The sequence below is a fragment of the Heterodontus francisci genome, chromosome 1 (assembly GCF_036365525.1).
Source record: "Heterodontus francisci isolate sHetFra1 chromosome 1, sHetFra1.hap1, whole genome shotgun sequence".
Classification (NCBI taxonomy): Eukaryota; Metazoa; Chordata; class Chondrichthyes; order Heterodontiformes; family Heterodontidae; genus Heterodontus; species Heterodontus francisci.
The window spans coordinates 16,079,736-16,098,002 of NC_090371.1; the positions used below are offsets into that span (position 1 = coordinate 16,079,736).

Sequence of the window (18,267 nt, forward strand, 5' to 3'; positions counted from 1 at the left end):
GAAGACACCCAGGTCCCTTTGTACATCTACACTTTCTAATCTCTTACCATTTAAGAAATACTCTGCACATCTGCCATGTTCGTGCCCACTCACTACATCTTTCCAAAATCCTTTGAAGATGCTTTGCATCTTCCTCACAACATACATTCCCACCTAGTTTTGTGTCATTTGCGAACTTGGTAATACCACAATTGGTCCCCATATCCAAATCATTGATATATATTGCGAACGTCTGGGGCACAAGCACTGATCCCTGCAGTACCCCACTAGTCACAGCCTGCCAATGCTAGAATGACCCATTTATTCCTACTCTCTGCTTTCTACCTGTTCACTAATCCTTAATCCATGCCAGTATATTACCTCCTATCCCATGTACTTTAATTTTGCTAACCAATCTCCCTTGGGAGACTGTCAAAAGCCTTCTGAAAGTCTAAGTATACCATGTCCACCAAATCCCCTTTATCAATTGCCAGTAACATCCTCAAAAAACTTGAAGAGGTTCGTCAAACATGATTTTCCATTCACAAATCCATGCTGAATATGCCCAATCAGATCGTTATCATCCAAGTGTCCATTTATCACATCCTTTAGAATGGATTCTAGCATTTTCCCAATGACTGATGTAAGGCTAACAGGTCTGTAATTCCCTGTTTTCTCTCTCCCTCCTTTCTTAAATAGTGGGGTAATATTTGCGACCTTCCAATTTGCAGGAACCGCTCCAGAATTTATAGAATTTTGGAAGGTGATCACCAATGCTTCTACTATCTCCATAGCTACCTCTTTCAACACTCTGGGATGTAGAATATCAGGTTCTGGGGACTCATCAACCTTCAGCCCCATTCATTTCTCCAATACAGCCTTCTAATACTAATTTCCTTCAATTCCTCATTTTCCCTAGTCCTTGGATCTCTAATTCTGGGAGATTTCTTGTATCTTCCTCAGTGAAGACAGACACAAAATAATAATTTCTCTTCTCTGCCATTTCTCTATTCCCCATTATAAATTCTCCTGACTCTGCCTGTAATGGACCCACATTTGTCTTAGCCAAATGTTTCCTTTTTACAGACCTATAGAAGCTTTTACAATCCATTTTTATGTTTTTTGCTAGTTTACATTCATACTCTATTCTCCCTTTATCAGTTTCTTCGTTCTCCTTAGCTGCAGTCTAAAATCTTCCTAATCCTCAGGTTTACTACTATTTCTGGCAACTTTATAGGCCTTTTCTTTTAATCTTATGCAATCCTTAACTTCCTTTGTTATCCACAGTTGCTTTTGTGGCTTTTATGCCTTGAAGGAATGTATAGTTGCTGTAAACTATGTAATATTTCTTGAAAGACTGTCCATTGCCTATGTAGTGTCATAGCTTGTAATGTATTTTCCCAATGCACCGTAGCCAATTTGCCCCTCATACCTTCATAATTTCCTTTGTTCAAATTTAACATCCTTTCTTCAGATGGAACTAACTCACTTTCAAGCATCATGTAAAATTCTATCATATGGTTACTCATCCCTAAAGGTTCTTTTATAACAAGTTTAGTAATTAGTCTGTTCTCATGATACTAGATAGCCTGTTCTCTTGGCGGTACCTCAACATACTGCTCTAGAAAACCATCCCTAATACTCTAGAAAACCATCCCTAATACCCTAGAAATTCGTTCTCCACAACATTAGTGTTCATTGCTGTTTCTTAGCTCCACCCAAACAGATTTCACATTTTGTTCTTCTGATCTGAGATCCTCCCTTACTAATGTACTGATCCCACCCACCCCTTATTATCAATGCAACACCACCTCCTTTTCCTTTTTGCCTGTCTTTCCTAAATGTCGAATATCCTTGAATATTCAGTTCCCAATCTTGGTCACCCAGTAGCCACATTTCTGTTATGGCAATTAGATCATACCCGTTTACCTCTATTTGGGCCTTTAAATCATTTACCTTGTTGCAAATGCTGCGTGCATTCAGGTAGAGTGCCCTTAACCTTGTCTTCTTGAAATTCTGCATTCTAAGCCTCGTTAATGCTAGCCTTTATTTTGCCTGCCTTTTACTGTCACTTGCTACTTTTCTACCTTCTGTTACTAGCTTTACTTCCTTCCAATTTGAGCTACCCCTCAGGTTCCCATCCCCCTGACAAGCTAGTTTAAATCCTCCCCAACACCACGTGCAAATCTCCCTGCGAGTATATTAATTCCGGTCCTGTTAAGGTGTACCCCGTCCATCTTGTAAAAGTCCCATCTACCCCAGAACCAGTCCCAATGCCTCAGAAATCTGTTGCCCTCCCTCCTACGCCAATTCTCCAGCCACGTGTTCAATCGATCAATCATCCTTTTCCTATGCTCACTAGCAGGTGGCACTGGGAAAAATCCTGAGATTACTGCTTAGGAGGTCCTGCTTTCTAATTTCCTTCCTAAGTCCCTAAAATTAGGACCTCATCCCTCTTCCTACCTATGTCATTGGTACCAATGTGGACCACGACCTCTGGCTGTTCACCCTCCCCCAGAAGAATGTCCTGCAGCTGCTCCTTGACATCCTTGATCCTGGCACCAGGGAGGCAACACACCATCCTGGAGTCACGTTTACTGCTGCAGAAATGCCTGTCTGATCCCCTATCGAGTTCCCTATCAGTATTGCTCTTCCACTCCTCTTCCTTCCCTCCTGTGCAGCTGAGCCACCGTGGTGCCACAGACTTTGCTCTGGTTGCACTCCCCCGAGGAACCACCGCTCTCGCCTGTATCCAAAATGGAAAACCAATTAGCAAGCAAGATAGACTCAGGGGATTCCTGCACTGACTGCCTGGTTCTCTTAGACTGCCTGGTGGTCACCCATTCCCTCTCTGCCTGCATGCTCTTAACCTGCAGTGTGACCTCTTCCCATAATCCTCTGCCTCGCGGATGCACAACAGTGACTTCAGCCGCTGTTCAAGTTCCGAAATCTGGAGCTTAAGCTTCTGCAGCTGGTGACGCTTACTGCAGATGTGTTCATCTAGAACGCATGGTTCGTCCATGACTTCCCACAGGACGTACATTCCACTTGGCCGAGCTGACCTGCCATTGCGTAACTTTAAAAACTTTTTATTACAGTAAAATAACTTACCAGTTACTCACCAATCAACTTCTTCCCTGTACCGAAGTGAGAGGCAGCTACTGGAGGTTGAAAGAAAGGAACCCCTCCCTCACGCACCAAACTCCCAGTTTACACTCTGTGCACACAAATTTATTTTCTTCGTAATTTATAGTTCCCCTCCTTACTGAACGCCCTCAATTACCAAATGCCCTTCTTAACACCCTGTACCCTCCAGCAGCACTCAATGCAGAACAACAGCACTGAGAGTCCCCTCATTTTATACTCTGAAAACAATGCTGTCAGCTCTGCTAGAGCTCAGAAACCAGTTTAAGCTAGCTACCTAATTAACTAGCTACAGCTACTCTGAGTGTTAGTATACCCTGTTTCAAACTGCAAGAAACAAGAATTTCAATTAATTGCTAGATGTAAACAAAAACTAGTCTTTAGAGATTAACCCTTAAAATTCACCCACTTACCAAACTCCTTTCACATTCAGTACAGACCTTGAAGTCTCCCACCCAGAGTACATTCTGCACCCTTGCCACCTTCAATGCTTCTTCTAAGTGCTGTTCAACATGGAAGGGTACTGATTCATCAGCTGAGGGGGTGTGTATGGAGGGGGGCTGTTGGTAGTAGCAGTAAGTAATCAGCAGGATGTTTCCTTGCCCATGTTTCACCTGATGCCATGAGACTTCATGGGGGTCTGGAGTCAATGTTGAGCACTCCCAGGGCAACTCCCTCCTGACTGTATACCACTGTCCTGCCACCTCTGCTGGGTCTTTCCTGACAGAGGGACAGGACATACCCGGGGATGGTGATCACTGGGATTTTGTAAGGTATGATTTGGTGAGTATGACTATGTCAGGCTGTTGCTTGACTAGTCTGTGGGATAGCTCTCCCAACTTTGGCACAAGCCCCCTGATGTTAGTAAGGACCTTGCAACGTCGACAGGGCTGGGTTTGCTGTGTCGTTTCCGGTACCTAGATCGATGCCAGGTGGTCGGGTCTGGTTTCATTCCTTAATACCTTTGTCACAGTTCGATGCAACTGAGTGGTTTGCGAGGCCATTTCAGAGGGCATTTAAGAGTCAACCACATTGCTGTGGGTCTGGAGTGACATGCAGGCCAGACCAGGTAAGGACAGCAGATTTCCTTTCTAAAGGACATTCGTGAAGCAGAAGGGTTTTACAACAATCGACAATGGTTTCATGGTCATCAGCTTTTAATTCCAGATTTATTAATTGAATTCAAATTCCACCTTCTGCTTGTGTGATTCAAATCAATGTCCTAAACTCTGTTGGATGCCCCTGCTGAAGTTTTGAGGCACTGGTGGAAGGGAGCTTCTTCCTCATTCTCTCTCATGTTCTTATAGCACCTTCTCTACTTCCTCTACTCACTGCTTTTATCTTTCTTTCTCCAGAAGTATAGCACCTTCTCTACTACACTACATTCCTACTCTCCTTGACTGCACTCTTATTGTCTGTGTCAGCTATAGCTCAGTTGGCAGCATTCTTACCTCTAACTCCAGAAGGTTGTGGGTTCACCACCCATCTCGAGACTTGGAACTGGATTTTGAAATGCCCATGGGAGTGAGATTGGATTTGGACACAATTTGAAAATAGTGTATCTAGATGGTATGCCAGTCTTACGATGCCTCCAGAATGTGCTGCAATTTTCAAAGTAAGAGTGGATCGTGGGGAACCAGTAACCTGCTCGCCCCTGATTAACTGCTGGTTAAGCTTGTTGAAGAGGTACAAAAGGAAATTTTCACAGCGTTGCACAGGAAGAGCGAACAGTCGGCACACTAGTGCACACCTGTTGGGAGCACAATGGGGAACCATACTGTGATGTTGCTGCTGGATTAAAGTGGTGGAAAAAAGGGGTTATTCAAACTGAGGTGCTCAGGCCGTGGTACAAAGTTGCCATCGCGTGTGCAGAGTAGGTCAAGTACCTTGTGATTGGCCACTTGTATGCACTGAGAGTCTACTGGCCCTCTGCTGTCCTGCCGAATCCAATCTGCAAGGCAACAACAAGCCCAGTCACAAATAAGAGAGCGAGTTACATTGCAGAAAAATGTGTTTGTACTTTGGGGTGTTTTTTTTTTAATGAAGTTACTCATACTAGAGGCTATATTATACACCAGTTTAATATTCATTGAAGGTTTAAAATTAAAATGCAGAATTTTGAAAGGAAACAAATGCTGGAAAATGATGTGGAGCCTGACAATTTGCTTGGATCGAGGAGGGTCTCATATTTACACAGGACAGGCAACTGGCTAAATGAATAAATGTTGCCTGTAAGCTTCATGGTTCTGGCACCTTCTCTGTGTTCTCCAGCCCAGCCTCTTCCAGCTCCTCTAACTCCTCTTCGTCCTGTGGTTCCTCAAGCTTTGGCTGTTGTTCTTCAGTCTCTGACGACTCCTCAGTCTCCGGCTTCTCCTCGACCTTCGGCTTCTCCTCGACCTTCGGCTGCTCGTCAACCTTTGGCTGCTCCTCAATCTTCAGCTGCTCCTCAACCTTCGGCTGCTCCTCGGTCTCGTTGAGCTGCTTCCTGTACCGCAGTGTCCTCAACTTGGTGCTGTAGTCCCTCTCCCGGAGCAGCTGCCTGTGCTGCGCTTCCAACTCTTGCTGCTGCTCACGGAGGACCCGGGAGCGTTGGATCAAGCACACCAGTACCTCCCGCAGCTGCTGGTTCTCCATCTTAATCGATTCAATGTGCTCAATCAGGCAGCAGACCGCCTCCTGTGGGGCAGACAGAGGACATGGTTTGAAATTATTAACTTGAAGATGTCTATCAAGTTGCTCCTTCCTCCTAATATTCAGGCTTTTGATACCAATGCTTTGCGTTACCTAATTGTCTGCTTACTTGATTTACAGTATCTTCAGTCCCACTCTTTTTAAGCTTGGTTGCATCCTGCACTATGAACCTTGACCCTCCACCTGAGAGTCTGCCAAATTTCACCATGGTGCATAGAAGCAGTGACAATGGCAAGAATTTTTCCAGCCCCCTGGAGGTGAGAGGGTGGGCCAGTAAAATCGTGAGGAGCCGGGCAGGATCGGCTCCCTGACGCGGTCCCGCTGTCGGGGCATTTTGCCGAAGGTAGGGCTGCATGTGGAGAGGCTACCCACTCCAAGAAGGCAGACAGCCGATTACAATAATTAAAGGCCCAATTAGGGGGCCATTTTACAGTGCTGTTGGCATTTTGCAGATGCCGGGGTGGCTGTCACTAATTCTCGGGGGAAAGGTACAATGGCAGAAATGTTGCATTACGTTTAGAGAAGGCAACCTCCGTGACCCAATGATCTCCCTGGAGGAGTTTCCCCTCTGACGCTGGGCCTTAATTTTTATTACTTACCTGCCTAGCTCCCAAGGTCTCCTGCACCTCTCCCGGTGGCACTGCTGAGGCTTCAGAGCTGCCGGTCCTCTGATTGGGCCAGCAATATCAAGAATTTGCCCGCTGTTCTCCATTAGGAGGCCACCTGTGCTAAAATTGTGAGCATGTCCTGCTGCCAGCAAATGCAAGCTCGGGACCTGTGATGTCCGTAGTAAAATCCTGGCCAATATCACTCCTGTTTGCAGTCGTGGAAGTCATGCACATGTTGAATCTCTTGGATTCATGAAATTTACAACACGGTAGGAGACCATTTTTCCTATTACACCTAGTCTGACACTCGCTGTTTGAAAATTGGCTGCTGCATTTCCTTACATTGCAACAGTGACTATGCCTCAGAAGTAATTCATTGGCTGTAAAAGGCTTTGGGGCATCTTAAGGTCATGAAAAGTTATTTAGAAATGTAAAAAGGGAACGGGAGAGGGAATGTTATCACAGACATCAGAGAGAGCTGGTAGCAGTGTGAGAGTAAGGACTTCTAAATGTAGTCATACTCTGTGGGAAGTGTCTTGTTCTAGCTCAAAAAACACATCAGGGAGGGAGCGCAATTTCTGGAGCGAGACCTTGGAAAAAGAGGTCACAGCGATGACCGTTACGGAACTGACAGTGGTAGAGCAGAGAGAAAAGCAGGAAGGAGAGGTTAGACTAAAAGCACCCACAGCAACATATGCTCCTAAACAGACTGGAAACTCAAGCATCCTGTAAGGGAAAATGAAGGCTCTGGACATGTTCATCAATAAATATCAATGATCCCAAAAGCAAGAGATGGCTCAAGGGGGGAGATTAGTGACACAGCTAGAAAAACAACTTGCATTTATATAGCTCCTTTAATGTAAAACGCCCCAAAGTGCTTTAAAGGAACATTATCAAACAAAATTTGGCATCGAGCTACAAAGGGGAATATTCGGGCAGATGACCAAAAGTTTGATCAAATCAGTAAGTTTTAAAGAGGATCTTAAAGAAGGAGAGAGAGGTTTAGGGAGGGAACTCAGGACCTTGACAGCTGAAGGTACGACCGCCAATAGTGGAGCAATTAAAAATCACGAATGAGCAACAGGCCAGAATTGGAGGAGCACAGATATCCCAGAGGGTTGTAGGGCTGGAGGAGGTTACAGACATAGGAAGGGGCAGAGGCCATACAGGGATTTGGAAACAAGGATGAAACTTTTAAAATTGCTTAACCAAGAGCCAGTATAGGTAAACAAGCATAGGATTGATGGGTGAATGGTCTTGGTGAGAGTTAGGATGTGGGTAGCAGCATTTTGGATGAGAGTAAGTTTATGTAAGGTGGAAGATGGAAAGTCGGCCAGGAGAGCATTGAAATAGTCAAGTCTAGAAGTAACAAAGGCCTAGATGTGAGTTTCAAGAGCAGATGTGCTAAGGTGACGTGGATTCAGTCAATCTTATCGAGATGGAAATAGGTGGTCTTAATGATTGCATAGTATGTGGTGGGAAGCTCGGCTTGGGCATGACATGAAGGTTGTCAACAGTCTGTTTCAGACAGTTGCCAGGGAGTGTGATGGAGCTAGTGGCTAAGAAATGGAATTTATGCCAGGGTCCAAATATGGTAGCTTAGGTCTTCGCAAGGAGGAGGTTTCTGCTCATCCAGTATTGGATGTCGGGCAAGCAGTCTTGACAATATAGAGACAGTGGAGGGATTGAGAGGTGGTGATGAGATAGAGCTGAGTTTCACCAACATATACGTGGAAACTGATGTATTTTCAGATTATGTTGAGGGGTAGCATGTGGATGAGAAATAGGAGGGAGCCAAGGATAGTTCCTTGAGGAAGATCAGATATGCAGGAACAGGAAGAGAAGCCACTGCATATATTCTCTGGCTACAACTGAACAGACAAAAATGGAAACAGGTGAGTTCAGTAGTGAAATTTAGAATTTTTTTAGAACATTACAGCGCAGTACAGGCCCTTCGGCCCTCGATGTTGCGCCGACCTGTGAAACCATCTGACCTACACTATTCCATTTTCATCCATGTGTCTATCCAATGTCCACTTAAAAACAAGAAATGCTGGAAATACTCCTGAAGTGTGGTGACCAGTACTGGGGCCTAACCAGAGCTTTATAAAGCTTCAGCAGAACTTCCCTGCTTTTGTACTCAATGCCTATATTTATGAAGCCCAAGATCCCATATGCTTTAATAACTCTCTCAATATGTCCTGCCACCTTCAAAGATGTATGCACATACACCCCCAGGTCCCTCTGTTCCTGCACACTCTTTAGAACTGTGCCATTAAATATACATTGCCTCTCCCTATTCCTACAACCAAAATACATCAGTTCACACTTGTCAGTATTAAATTCCATCTACCACCTCTCTGCCCATTCCACTAGTCTATCAGTTGCAGCAGTTGATATCATCTCTCCTCCTAGTTTGGTGTCATCGGCAAATTTTGAGATTCTGCTCTGTATTCCAAGATCCAAGTCATTTATATATAGAAAAAAAAAGCAGCGGTCCCAGTCCTGACCTTTGGGGAACAACTGTCTGAAAAACAACCATTTACTACAACTCGCTGTTTTCTGTCCTTGAGCTACTGCATTGTCGTTAACTCATTTGGTTCACTAATGCCCGTTAGAAAAGGAAATCTATCATCCTTACCTGGTCTGGCCTACTTGTGACTACAGATCCACAGCAGTGTGATTGACTCTTAACTGCCTTCTATAATGCCTTTGCAGGCCATTCTTTTGTTCCAAAACACTACGCAAAATTCAAAAATATATACATGCGGATGGACCACCAGGCACTGACCTAGGCATTGGAAATGACAACGAAATAACAGGTGGGGGACATGTGCCAAAATTGAGAGAGCTGTCCCACAGATTAGTCAATCAACAGCCTGAAATAGTCATAATTACTGAATCATACTTTACAATGTTCCATACTTCTCAATCACCAGAGGTGGCAGCACAGTGATTGGTATACAGTCAGAAGGGAGTTGATCTGGGAGTCCTCAAAATTGACTCTGGACCCCAAGAAATCCCATGGCATCAGGTCAAAGGCAAAGAAATCTGCTGATTACCACCTTCTGCACTCTCATCTCATGAATCAGTACTCCTCCATGTTGAACACCACTTGGAAAAAGCACTGAGGGTTGCAAGGGCACAGAACATACTCTGGGTAGGGGTACATCAACGTCCATCACCAAGAGTGGCTCCGGGGCACTGCTATTGACCGAGCTGGCTGAGTCCTGAAGGACATAGCTGCTGGACTGGGTCTGCAGCAGGTGGCAGGGAACCAATGAGAAGGAAAAAACTTGCTTAACCTCCTCCTCAATGATCTACCTGTCGCAGATTCATCAGTCCATGACAGTACTGGTTGGAGAGACCATCGTATAGTCCTTGTGGAGACAAAGTCCAGTCTTCACTTTGAGGATATCCTCCATCATGTGTGGCACGATCACCGTGCTAAATGGGATAGATTTTGAACAGATCTACCAATGCCAAACTGCGCATCCATGAGGCACTGTGGACCATCAGCAGCAGCAGAGTTGTACTCAACCACAATCTGTAACTTCATGGCCTGGCATATCCCCCTCTAACATTACCATCAAGCCGGGGGAATCAACCCTGGTTCAATGAAGTGTGCAGGACGGCATGCCAGGAGCAGCACCAGGCATACCTCAAAATGAGGTGTCGACATGGTGAAGCTACAACCCAGGACTCCTTGCATGCCAAACAGCGGAAGCAGCATGCGACAGACAGAGCTAAGTGCTCCCACAACCATCTGATCAGATCTAAGCTCTTGCAGTCCAGCCACATCCAGTCATGAATGGTGGTGGACAATTAAACAGCTAACTGGAGGAGGGGGCTCCACAAATATCCCCATCCTCAATGATGGGGGAGCCCTGCACATCAGTGTGAAAGATAAGGCTGAAGCATTTGCAACAATCTTCAGCCAGAAGTGCCGAGTGGATGATCCATCTCGGCCTCCTCCTGAAGTCCCCAGCATCACAGATGCCAGTCTTCAGCCAATTTGATTCACTCTACATGATATCAAGAAACAACTGAAGGCACTGGATACCGCAAAGGCTATGGGCCCTGACAACATTCCGGCAATAGTACTGAAGACTTGTGCTCCAGAACTTGCTCCGTCCCTAGCCAAGCTGTTCCAGTGCTGTTATAACACTGGCATCTAACCGGCAATGTGGAAAATTGCCCAGGTATGTCCTGCTCTTGGGGTGGATTGGACTTGTCCTGCACACAATCAGTCTACTCTCGATCATTGGTAAGGTGATGGAAGGTGTCATCAACAGCGCTATCAAGCGGTACCTGCTCAGCAATAACCTGCTCAGTGATGCTCAGTTTGGGTTCTGCCAGGTCAACTCAGCTCCTGACCTCATTACAGCCTTGGTTCAAACATGGACAAAAGAGGTGAGGTCAGCGTCTGACATCAAGGCAGCATTTAACCGATTATGGCATCAAGGAGCCCTAGCAAAACTAAAGTCAATTGGAATCAGGGGGAAAACACTCCGCTGGTTGGAGTCATACCTAGCACAAAGGAAGATGGTTGTGGTTGTTGGAGGTCAATCATCTGAGCTCCAGGACATCACTGCAGGAGTTCCTCAGGATAGCGTCCTAGACTCAACTACCTTCAGCTGCTTCATCAATGACCTTCCTCCGTTCACAAGGTCAGAAGTGGGGATGTTCGCTGATGATTGCGCAATGTTCAGCACCATTAGCGACACGAGAGATACTGAAGCAATCCATGCAGAAATGCAGCAAAACCCGGACAATATTCAGGCTTGTGCTGATAAGTGGAAAGTAACATTTGTGCCAAACAAGTTCCAGGCAATGACCATCTCCAACAAGAGAAAATCTAACCATCTCCATCTACATGGACTTCAGTAAGGCTTTTGATAAAATCCCACATGGGAGATTGGTCAGGAGGCTCAGAGCCCATGGGATCCAGGGCAATTTGCAAATTGGATCCAAAACTAGCTCAGTGGCAGGAGGCAGAGGGTGATGGTCACGGGTTGTTTTTGTGATTGGAAGCCTGTGACCAGTGGTATACCGCAGGGATCGGTGCTGGGACCCTTACTGTTTGTAGTGTACATTAAGACGTGAATATAGGAGGTATGATCAGTAAGTTCGCAGATGACACCAAAATTGGTGGTGTCGTAAATAGTAAGGAGGAAAGCCTTAGATTACAGGACGATATAGATGGGCTGGTAAGATGGGCGGAGCAGTGGCAAATGAAATTTAATCCTGAGAAGTGTGAGGTGATGCATTTTGGGAGGACTAACAAGGCAAGGGAATATACAATGGATGGTAGGACCCTAAGAAGTACAGAAGGTCAGGGGTGCAGCAGAACAGGTAGATAAGTTGGTTAAGAAGGCATATGGGATACTTGCCTTTATTAGCCGAGGCACAGAATATATGAGTAGGGAGGTTATGATGGAGCTGTATAAAATGCTAGTTAGGCCACAGCTGGAGTACTGTGCACAGTTCTGGGGAGCACACTATAGGAAGTATGTGATTGCATTGGAGAGGGTGCAGGGGAGTTTCACCAGGATGTTGCCTGGGCTGGAGCATTTCAGCTATGAAGAGAGACTGGACAATAGCTTACAAGGGAAATTAGAGATAGCATTAGATCCAAGGAAGAGGCATATAAATTTGCCAGGAAAAACAACAGACCTGAGGATTCGGAGCAGTTTAGAATTCAGCAAAGGAGGACCATGGGTTTAATTAAGAAGGGGAAAATAGAGTACCAGCTTGCAGGGAACATAAAAACTGACTAAAAGTTTCTATAGGTATGTGAAGAGAAAAAGATTGGTGAAGACGAATGTAGGTCCATTACAGTCAGAAACAGGTGAATTTATTATGGGGAATAAAGAAATGGCTGACCAACTAAATGCATACTTTGGTTCCGTCTTCACAAAGGAGGATACAAATATCATATCAGAAATGTTGGGGAACACAGGGCTTAGTGAGAGAGAGGAACTGAAGGAAATCAGTATTAGTAGAGAAATGGTGTTGGGGAAATTAATGGGATTGAAGGCCAATCGTCGGTAGTGGGGAAAATTCTACAGTCCAGTATCAAAGATTTTATAGCAGAGCACTTAGAGAACGGTGGTAGAATCGGGCAGAGTCAGCATAGATTTACAAAAGGAAAATCATGCTTGACAAATCGACAAGAATTCTTCGAGGATGTAACTAGTAGAGTTGATGAGGGGGAGCCAGTGGATGTGGTTTATTTGGACTTTCAGAAGTCCCGCATAAGAGATTAGCATGTAAAATTAAAGTGCATGGGATTGGGGGTAGTGTATTGCGATGGATAGAAAATTGGTTGGCAGACAGGAAACCGCAGGGATCAGTGCTAAGACCCCAGCTATTCGCAATATACATTAATGATTTAGATGAGGGAACTAAATGTAATATCTCCAAATTTGCAGATGACACAAAACTGGGTGGGAGGGTGAGTTGTGAGGACGATGCAGAGAGGCTTCAGGGTGATTTGGACAAGTTGAGTGAGTGGGCTAATGCATGGCAGATGCAGTATAATGTGGATAAGTGTGAAGTTATTCACTTTGGTAGCAAAAAAAGGAAGGCAGATTATTATCTGAATGGCTATAAACTGAGAGAGGGGAATATGCAGTGAGACCTGGGTGTTCTCGTACACCAGTAGCTGATGGTAAGCATGCAGGTGCAACAGGTGGTAAGAAAGGCAAATGGTATGTTGGCCTTCATAGCAAGAGGATTCGAGTACAGAAGCAGGGATGTCTTGCTGCAATTATACAAGGCCTTGGTGAGGCCACACCTGGAATATTGTGTGCAGTTTTGGTCTCCTTATCTGAGGAAGGATGTTCTTGCTATAGAGGGAGTGCAGCAAAGGTTTACCAGACTGATTCCTGAGATGGCGGGACTGACGTATGAGGAGACATTGAGTCAGTTAGGATTATATTTGCTGGAGTTCAGAAGAGTGAGGGGGGATCTCATAGAAACCTATAAAATTCTAACAGGACTTGACAGGGTAGATGCAGGAAGGATGTTCCCGATGGTGGGGGAGTCCAGAACCAGGGGTCATAGTTTAAGAGTACAGGATAAACCTTTCAGGACTGAGATGAGGAGAAATTTCTTCACCCGGAGAGTAATGCGCCTGTGGAATTCGCTACCACAGAAAGCAGTTGAGGTCAAAATATTGTATGTTTTCAAAAAGGAGTTAGACATAGCTCTTGGGTCTAAATGGATCAAAGGGTATGGGGCGAAAGCCGGAACAGGCTAATGAGTTGGATGATCAGCCATGATCATAATGAATGGCAGAGCAGGCTCGAAGGGCCTAATGGCCTACTCCTGCTCCTATTTTCTATGTTTCTATGATAGGCTAGGGTTCTTTTCCTTAGAGCAGAGAAGGCTGAGAGGAGACCTGATTGAGATATACAAAATTATGAAGGACATAAATAGGGTAGAAACGAAGAAACTTTTTCCCTTAGCGAAGGTGTCAATAACCCGGGGGCATAGATTTAAGGTAAGGGGCAGGAGGTTTAAAGGGGAGCTGAGGAAAATTTATTTCGCCCAGAGGATGGTTGGAATCTGGAACACAGTGCCTGAAGGGGTGGTAGAGGCAGGAACCCTCACAACATTTAAGAAGTATTTAGATGAGCACTTGAAACGCCACAGCATACAAGGCTATGGGCCAAGTGCTGAAAAATGAGATTAGAATAGATAGGTACTTGATGGCTGGTACAGACATGATGGTCCAAAGGGCCTATTTCAGTGCTGGAAAACTCCATGACATCCTTTAAAATGTACCTGCATGAGCACTTGGCACGTCATAACATTCAAGGCTATGGGCCAAGTGCTGGCAAATGGGATTAGGTAAACAGGTCAGGTGTCTTTAATGCATCGGTGCACTCGATGGGCCAAAGGGCCTCTTCTGCACTGTATTATTCTGTGATTCTGTGACTCTATGACGATCGCTGAATTACCCCACTATCAACATCCTGGGGGTTACCATTGACCAGAAAATGAACTGGAGTAGCCATATAAACACCGTAGCTACAAGAGCAGGTCAGAGGCTAGGAATCCTGCAGTGAGTAACTCACCTCCTAACTCTCCAAAGCCTGTCCACAATCTACAAGGCACAAGTCAGGAGTGTGATGGAACACTCTCCACTTGCCTGGATGGGTGCAGCTCTAACAACACTCAAGAAGCTCGACACCATCCAGGACAAAGCAGCCCACTTGATTAGCACAAACACTGATTCACAAACATTCACTCCCTCAACCACTGACACACAGTGGCAGCAGTGTGTACCATCTACAAGATGCACTGCAGCAACGCACCAAGGATCCTTAGACAGCACCTTCCAAACCCGCAATCTCTGCCACCTAGAAACATAAGGGCAGCAGATGCATGGAAACACCACCACCTGCAAGTTCCCCTCAAAGTCACACACCATCCTGAACTATATCACCGTTCCTTCACTGTCACTGGGTCAAAAACTTCCTTCCTAAAAGCACTGTGGGTGTACCTAGCCAACATGGACTGCAGTGGTTCAAGAAGGCAGCTCATCACCACATTCTCAAGGGCAATTAGAGATGGGCCTTAACTGCTGGCCCAGCCAGCGATGCCTGATTCCCATGAACAAATAAAAAAGTGAGAAATAGCATAAAACTAAAAGAAAAAATGTACAGAAATTGCAAAAGAAGTGCAGATTCTGGCAAATGTAATACAAAAAACAGCAAAGGGAAACAAAACAAAGTGTTGTGTGGCACTATCACCGTGCTAAATGGGATAGATTTCGAACAGATCTAGCAATGCAAAACTGGGCATCCATGAGGCGCTGTGGGCCATCAGCAGCAGCAGAATTGTACTCAACCACAATCTGTAACCTCATGGCCCGGCATACCCCCCACTCTACCATTACCATCAAGCTAGGAGACCAACCCTGGTTCATTGAAGAGTGCAGGAGGACATGCCAGGAGCAGCACCAGGCATACCTCAAACTGAGGTGTCAATCTAGTGAAGCTACAACACAGGACTATCTGCATGCCAACTGTGCAAGCAGCATGCGATAGACAGAGCTAAGCGATCCCATAACCAACGGATCAGATCTAAGCTCTGCAGTCCTGCCACATCCTGCCGTGAATGGTGGTGGACAATTAAACAACTAACTGGAGGAGGTGGCTGCACAAATATCCCCATCCTCAATGATGGGGGAGCCCAGCACATCAGTGCGAAAGATAAGGCTGAAGCATTTGCAAAAATCTTCAGCCAGAAGTGCCAAGTTGATGATCCATCTCGGCCTTCTCCTGAAGTCCCCAGCATCACAGATGCCAGACTTCAGCCAATTCGATTCACTCCACGTGATATCAAGAAATGACTGAAGGCACTGGATACTGCAAAAGCTATGGGCCCTGACAATATTCCGGCAATAGTACTGAAGACCTGTGCTCCAGAACTTGCCGTGCCCCTAGCCAAGCTGTTCCAGTACAGCTCCAACACTGGCATCTACCCAGCAATGTGGAAAATTGCCCAGGTATGTCCTGTACACAAAAAGCAGGACAAGTCAAACCCGGCCAATTACAACCCCATCAGCCTACTCTCAATCATCAGTAAAGTGATGGGATGTGTCATCGAAAGTGCCATCAAGCGGCACTTGCTAAGCAATAACCTGCCCAATGATGCTCAGTTTGGGTTCAGCCAGGGCCACTCAGCTCCTGACCTCATTACAGCCTTGGTTCAAACATGGACAAAAGAGCTGAACTCGAGGTGAGGTGAAAGTGACGGCCCTTGACATCAAGTCAGCATTTAACCAAGTATGGCATCAAGGAGCCCTAGCAAAGCTGAGGTCAATGGGAATCAGGGGGAAAACCCTCCGCTGGCTGGAGTCATACCTAGCGCAAAGGAAGATGGTTGTGGTTGTTGGAGGTCAATCATCTGAGCTCCAGGACATCACTGCAGGAATTCCTCAGGGTAGTGTCCTAGGCCCAACCTTCTTCAGCTGCTTCATCAATGACCTACCTTCAATCATAAGGTCAGAAGTGGGGATGTTCGCTGACGATTGTGCAATGTTCCGCACCATTCGTGACTCCTCAGATACTGAAGCAGTCCATGTAGAAATGCAGCAAGAACTGGACAATATCCAGGCTTGGGCTGATAAATGGCAAGTAACATTCGCGCCACACAAGTGCCAGGCAATGACCATCTCCAACAAGAGAGAATCTAACCATCTCCCCTTGACATTCAACGGCATTACCATCGCTGAATCCCTCACTATCAACATCATAGGGGCTACCATTGACCAGAAACTGAACTGAAGTAGCCATATAAATACCATGGCTACAAAAGAAGGTCAGAGGCTAGGAATCCTGAGGCGAGTAATTCACCACCTGACTCCCTAAAGCCTGTCCACCATCTACAAGGCACAAGTCAGGAGTCTGATGGAATACTCTCCACTTGCTTGGATGGGTGCAGCTCCAACAACACTCAAGAAGCTCGACACCATCCAGGCCAAAGCGGCACGCTTGATTGGTACCCCATCCACAAACATTCACTCCCTCCACCACCGACGCATGGTGGCAGCAGTGTGCACCATCTACAGGATGCACTGCAGCAATGCACCAAGGCTCCTTAGACAGCATCTTCCAAACCCACAACCTATACCACCTAGAAGGACAAGGGCAGCAAATGCATGGGAACAGCACCACCTGCAAGTTCCCCTCCAAGTCACACACCATCCTGACTTGGAACTATATCGCCGTTCCTTCACTGTTGCTGGGTCAAAATCCTGGAACTCCCTTCCTAACAGCACTGTGGGTGTACCTACCCCAAATGGACTGCAGCGGTTCAAGAAGGCAGCTCACCACCACCTTCTCAAGGGCAATTAGGGATGGGCAATAAATGCTGGCCTAGCCAGCGACGTCCAGATCCCTGAATGAATAAAAAAAGATAGTGCTATAAAAAGAGACTATGAAAAATAGCTTGCAAGGGTCAGCAAAATACAAAGATTTTACAAAATATATTAGGAAAAGGAGAGTCATCAGGAGCCTCTTGCAAACTGATAACGGTGATATTGTCACCTGTTGAATAATTACTTTGCCTCAGTATTTACAGTAGATGAAGAGGTCAGCATGCCAGAAACCTCAAGAAATATTCTGAATGATGGACAGGGTATGACTAAATGTAATTTAAGCAAATTAACAGCAATGAAGAAAATAATGGCACTAAACAGTGACAAATCCCCAGGATCTAATGGCTTCCATCCCATGGTTTTAAAGGAAGTCGGTGAGACCATTGCGGATGCTCTTACCTTCTGGGAGCGGAGCGGACAGGAGCTCTTCCAGCATGCCGTAATTGTGAAAAAAAAAAGCCAACAGAGAGCGGCAAGCTGAATGGTTGGTGAGTCACTGCTGTTAGTGCATTTAAATATCTTTTAAAAAATGGGAAAGTTTTTTTTTTGTTGAGAAAAAAACCTCTGGTGATAAGGTGAGTACTACTAAAGTGTGTTTTTAATTCAGTGTAGATTTAGATTTAGAGATACAGCACTGAAACAGGCCCTTCGGCCCACCGAGTCTGTGCCGACCATTAACCACCCATTTATACTAATCCTACACTAATCCCATATTCCTCCCACATCCTCACCTGTCCCTATATTCCCCTACCAATACTAGGGGCAATTTATAATGGCCAATTTACCTAACAACCTGCAAGTCTTTTGGCTGTGGGAGGAAACCGGAGCACCTGGAGGAAACCCATGCAGACACAGGGAGAACTTGCAAACTCCACACAGGCAGTACCCAGAATTGAACCTGGGTTGCTGGAGCTGTGAGGCTGCGGTGCTAACCACTGTGCCACTGTGCCA

The 18,267-nt window shown here is 45.7% G+C and overlaps 1 protein-coding gene across 9 annotated transcripts in view; it reads right to left on the bottom strand.

The window, feature by feature from the left end:
- Window positions 1–5,186: 5,186 nt before the first annotated feature.
- The window catches only part of LOC137373915 (coiled-coil domain-containing protein 166-like), a 73,677-nt gene continuing 60,596 nt past the window's right edge, over window positions 5,187–18,267 (bottom strand). For all 9 annotated transcript variants that reach the window (XM_068039862.1, XM_068039545.1, XM_068039635.1 and 6 more), the window contains one exon: window positions 5,187–5,799. In XM_068039862.1, coding sequence (XP_067895963.1) covers window positions 5,362–5,799 — 438 coding nt within the window. In that variant the 3' untranslated portion in view covers window positions 5,187–5,361. The remainder of the gene's footprint in view (window positions 5,800–18,267) is intronic.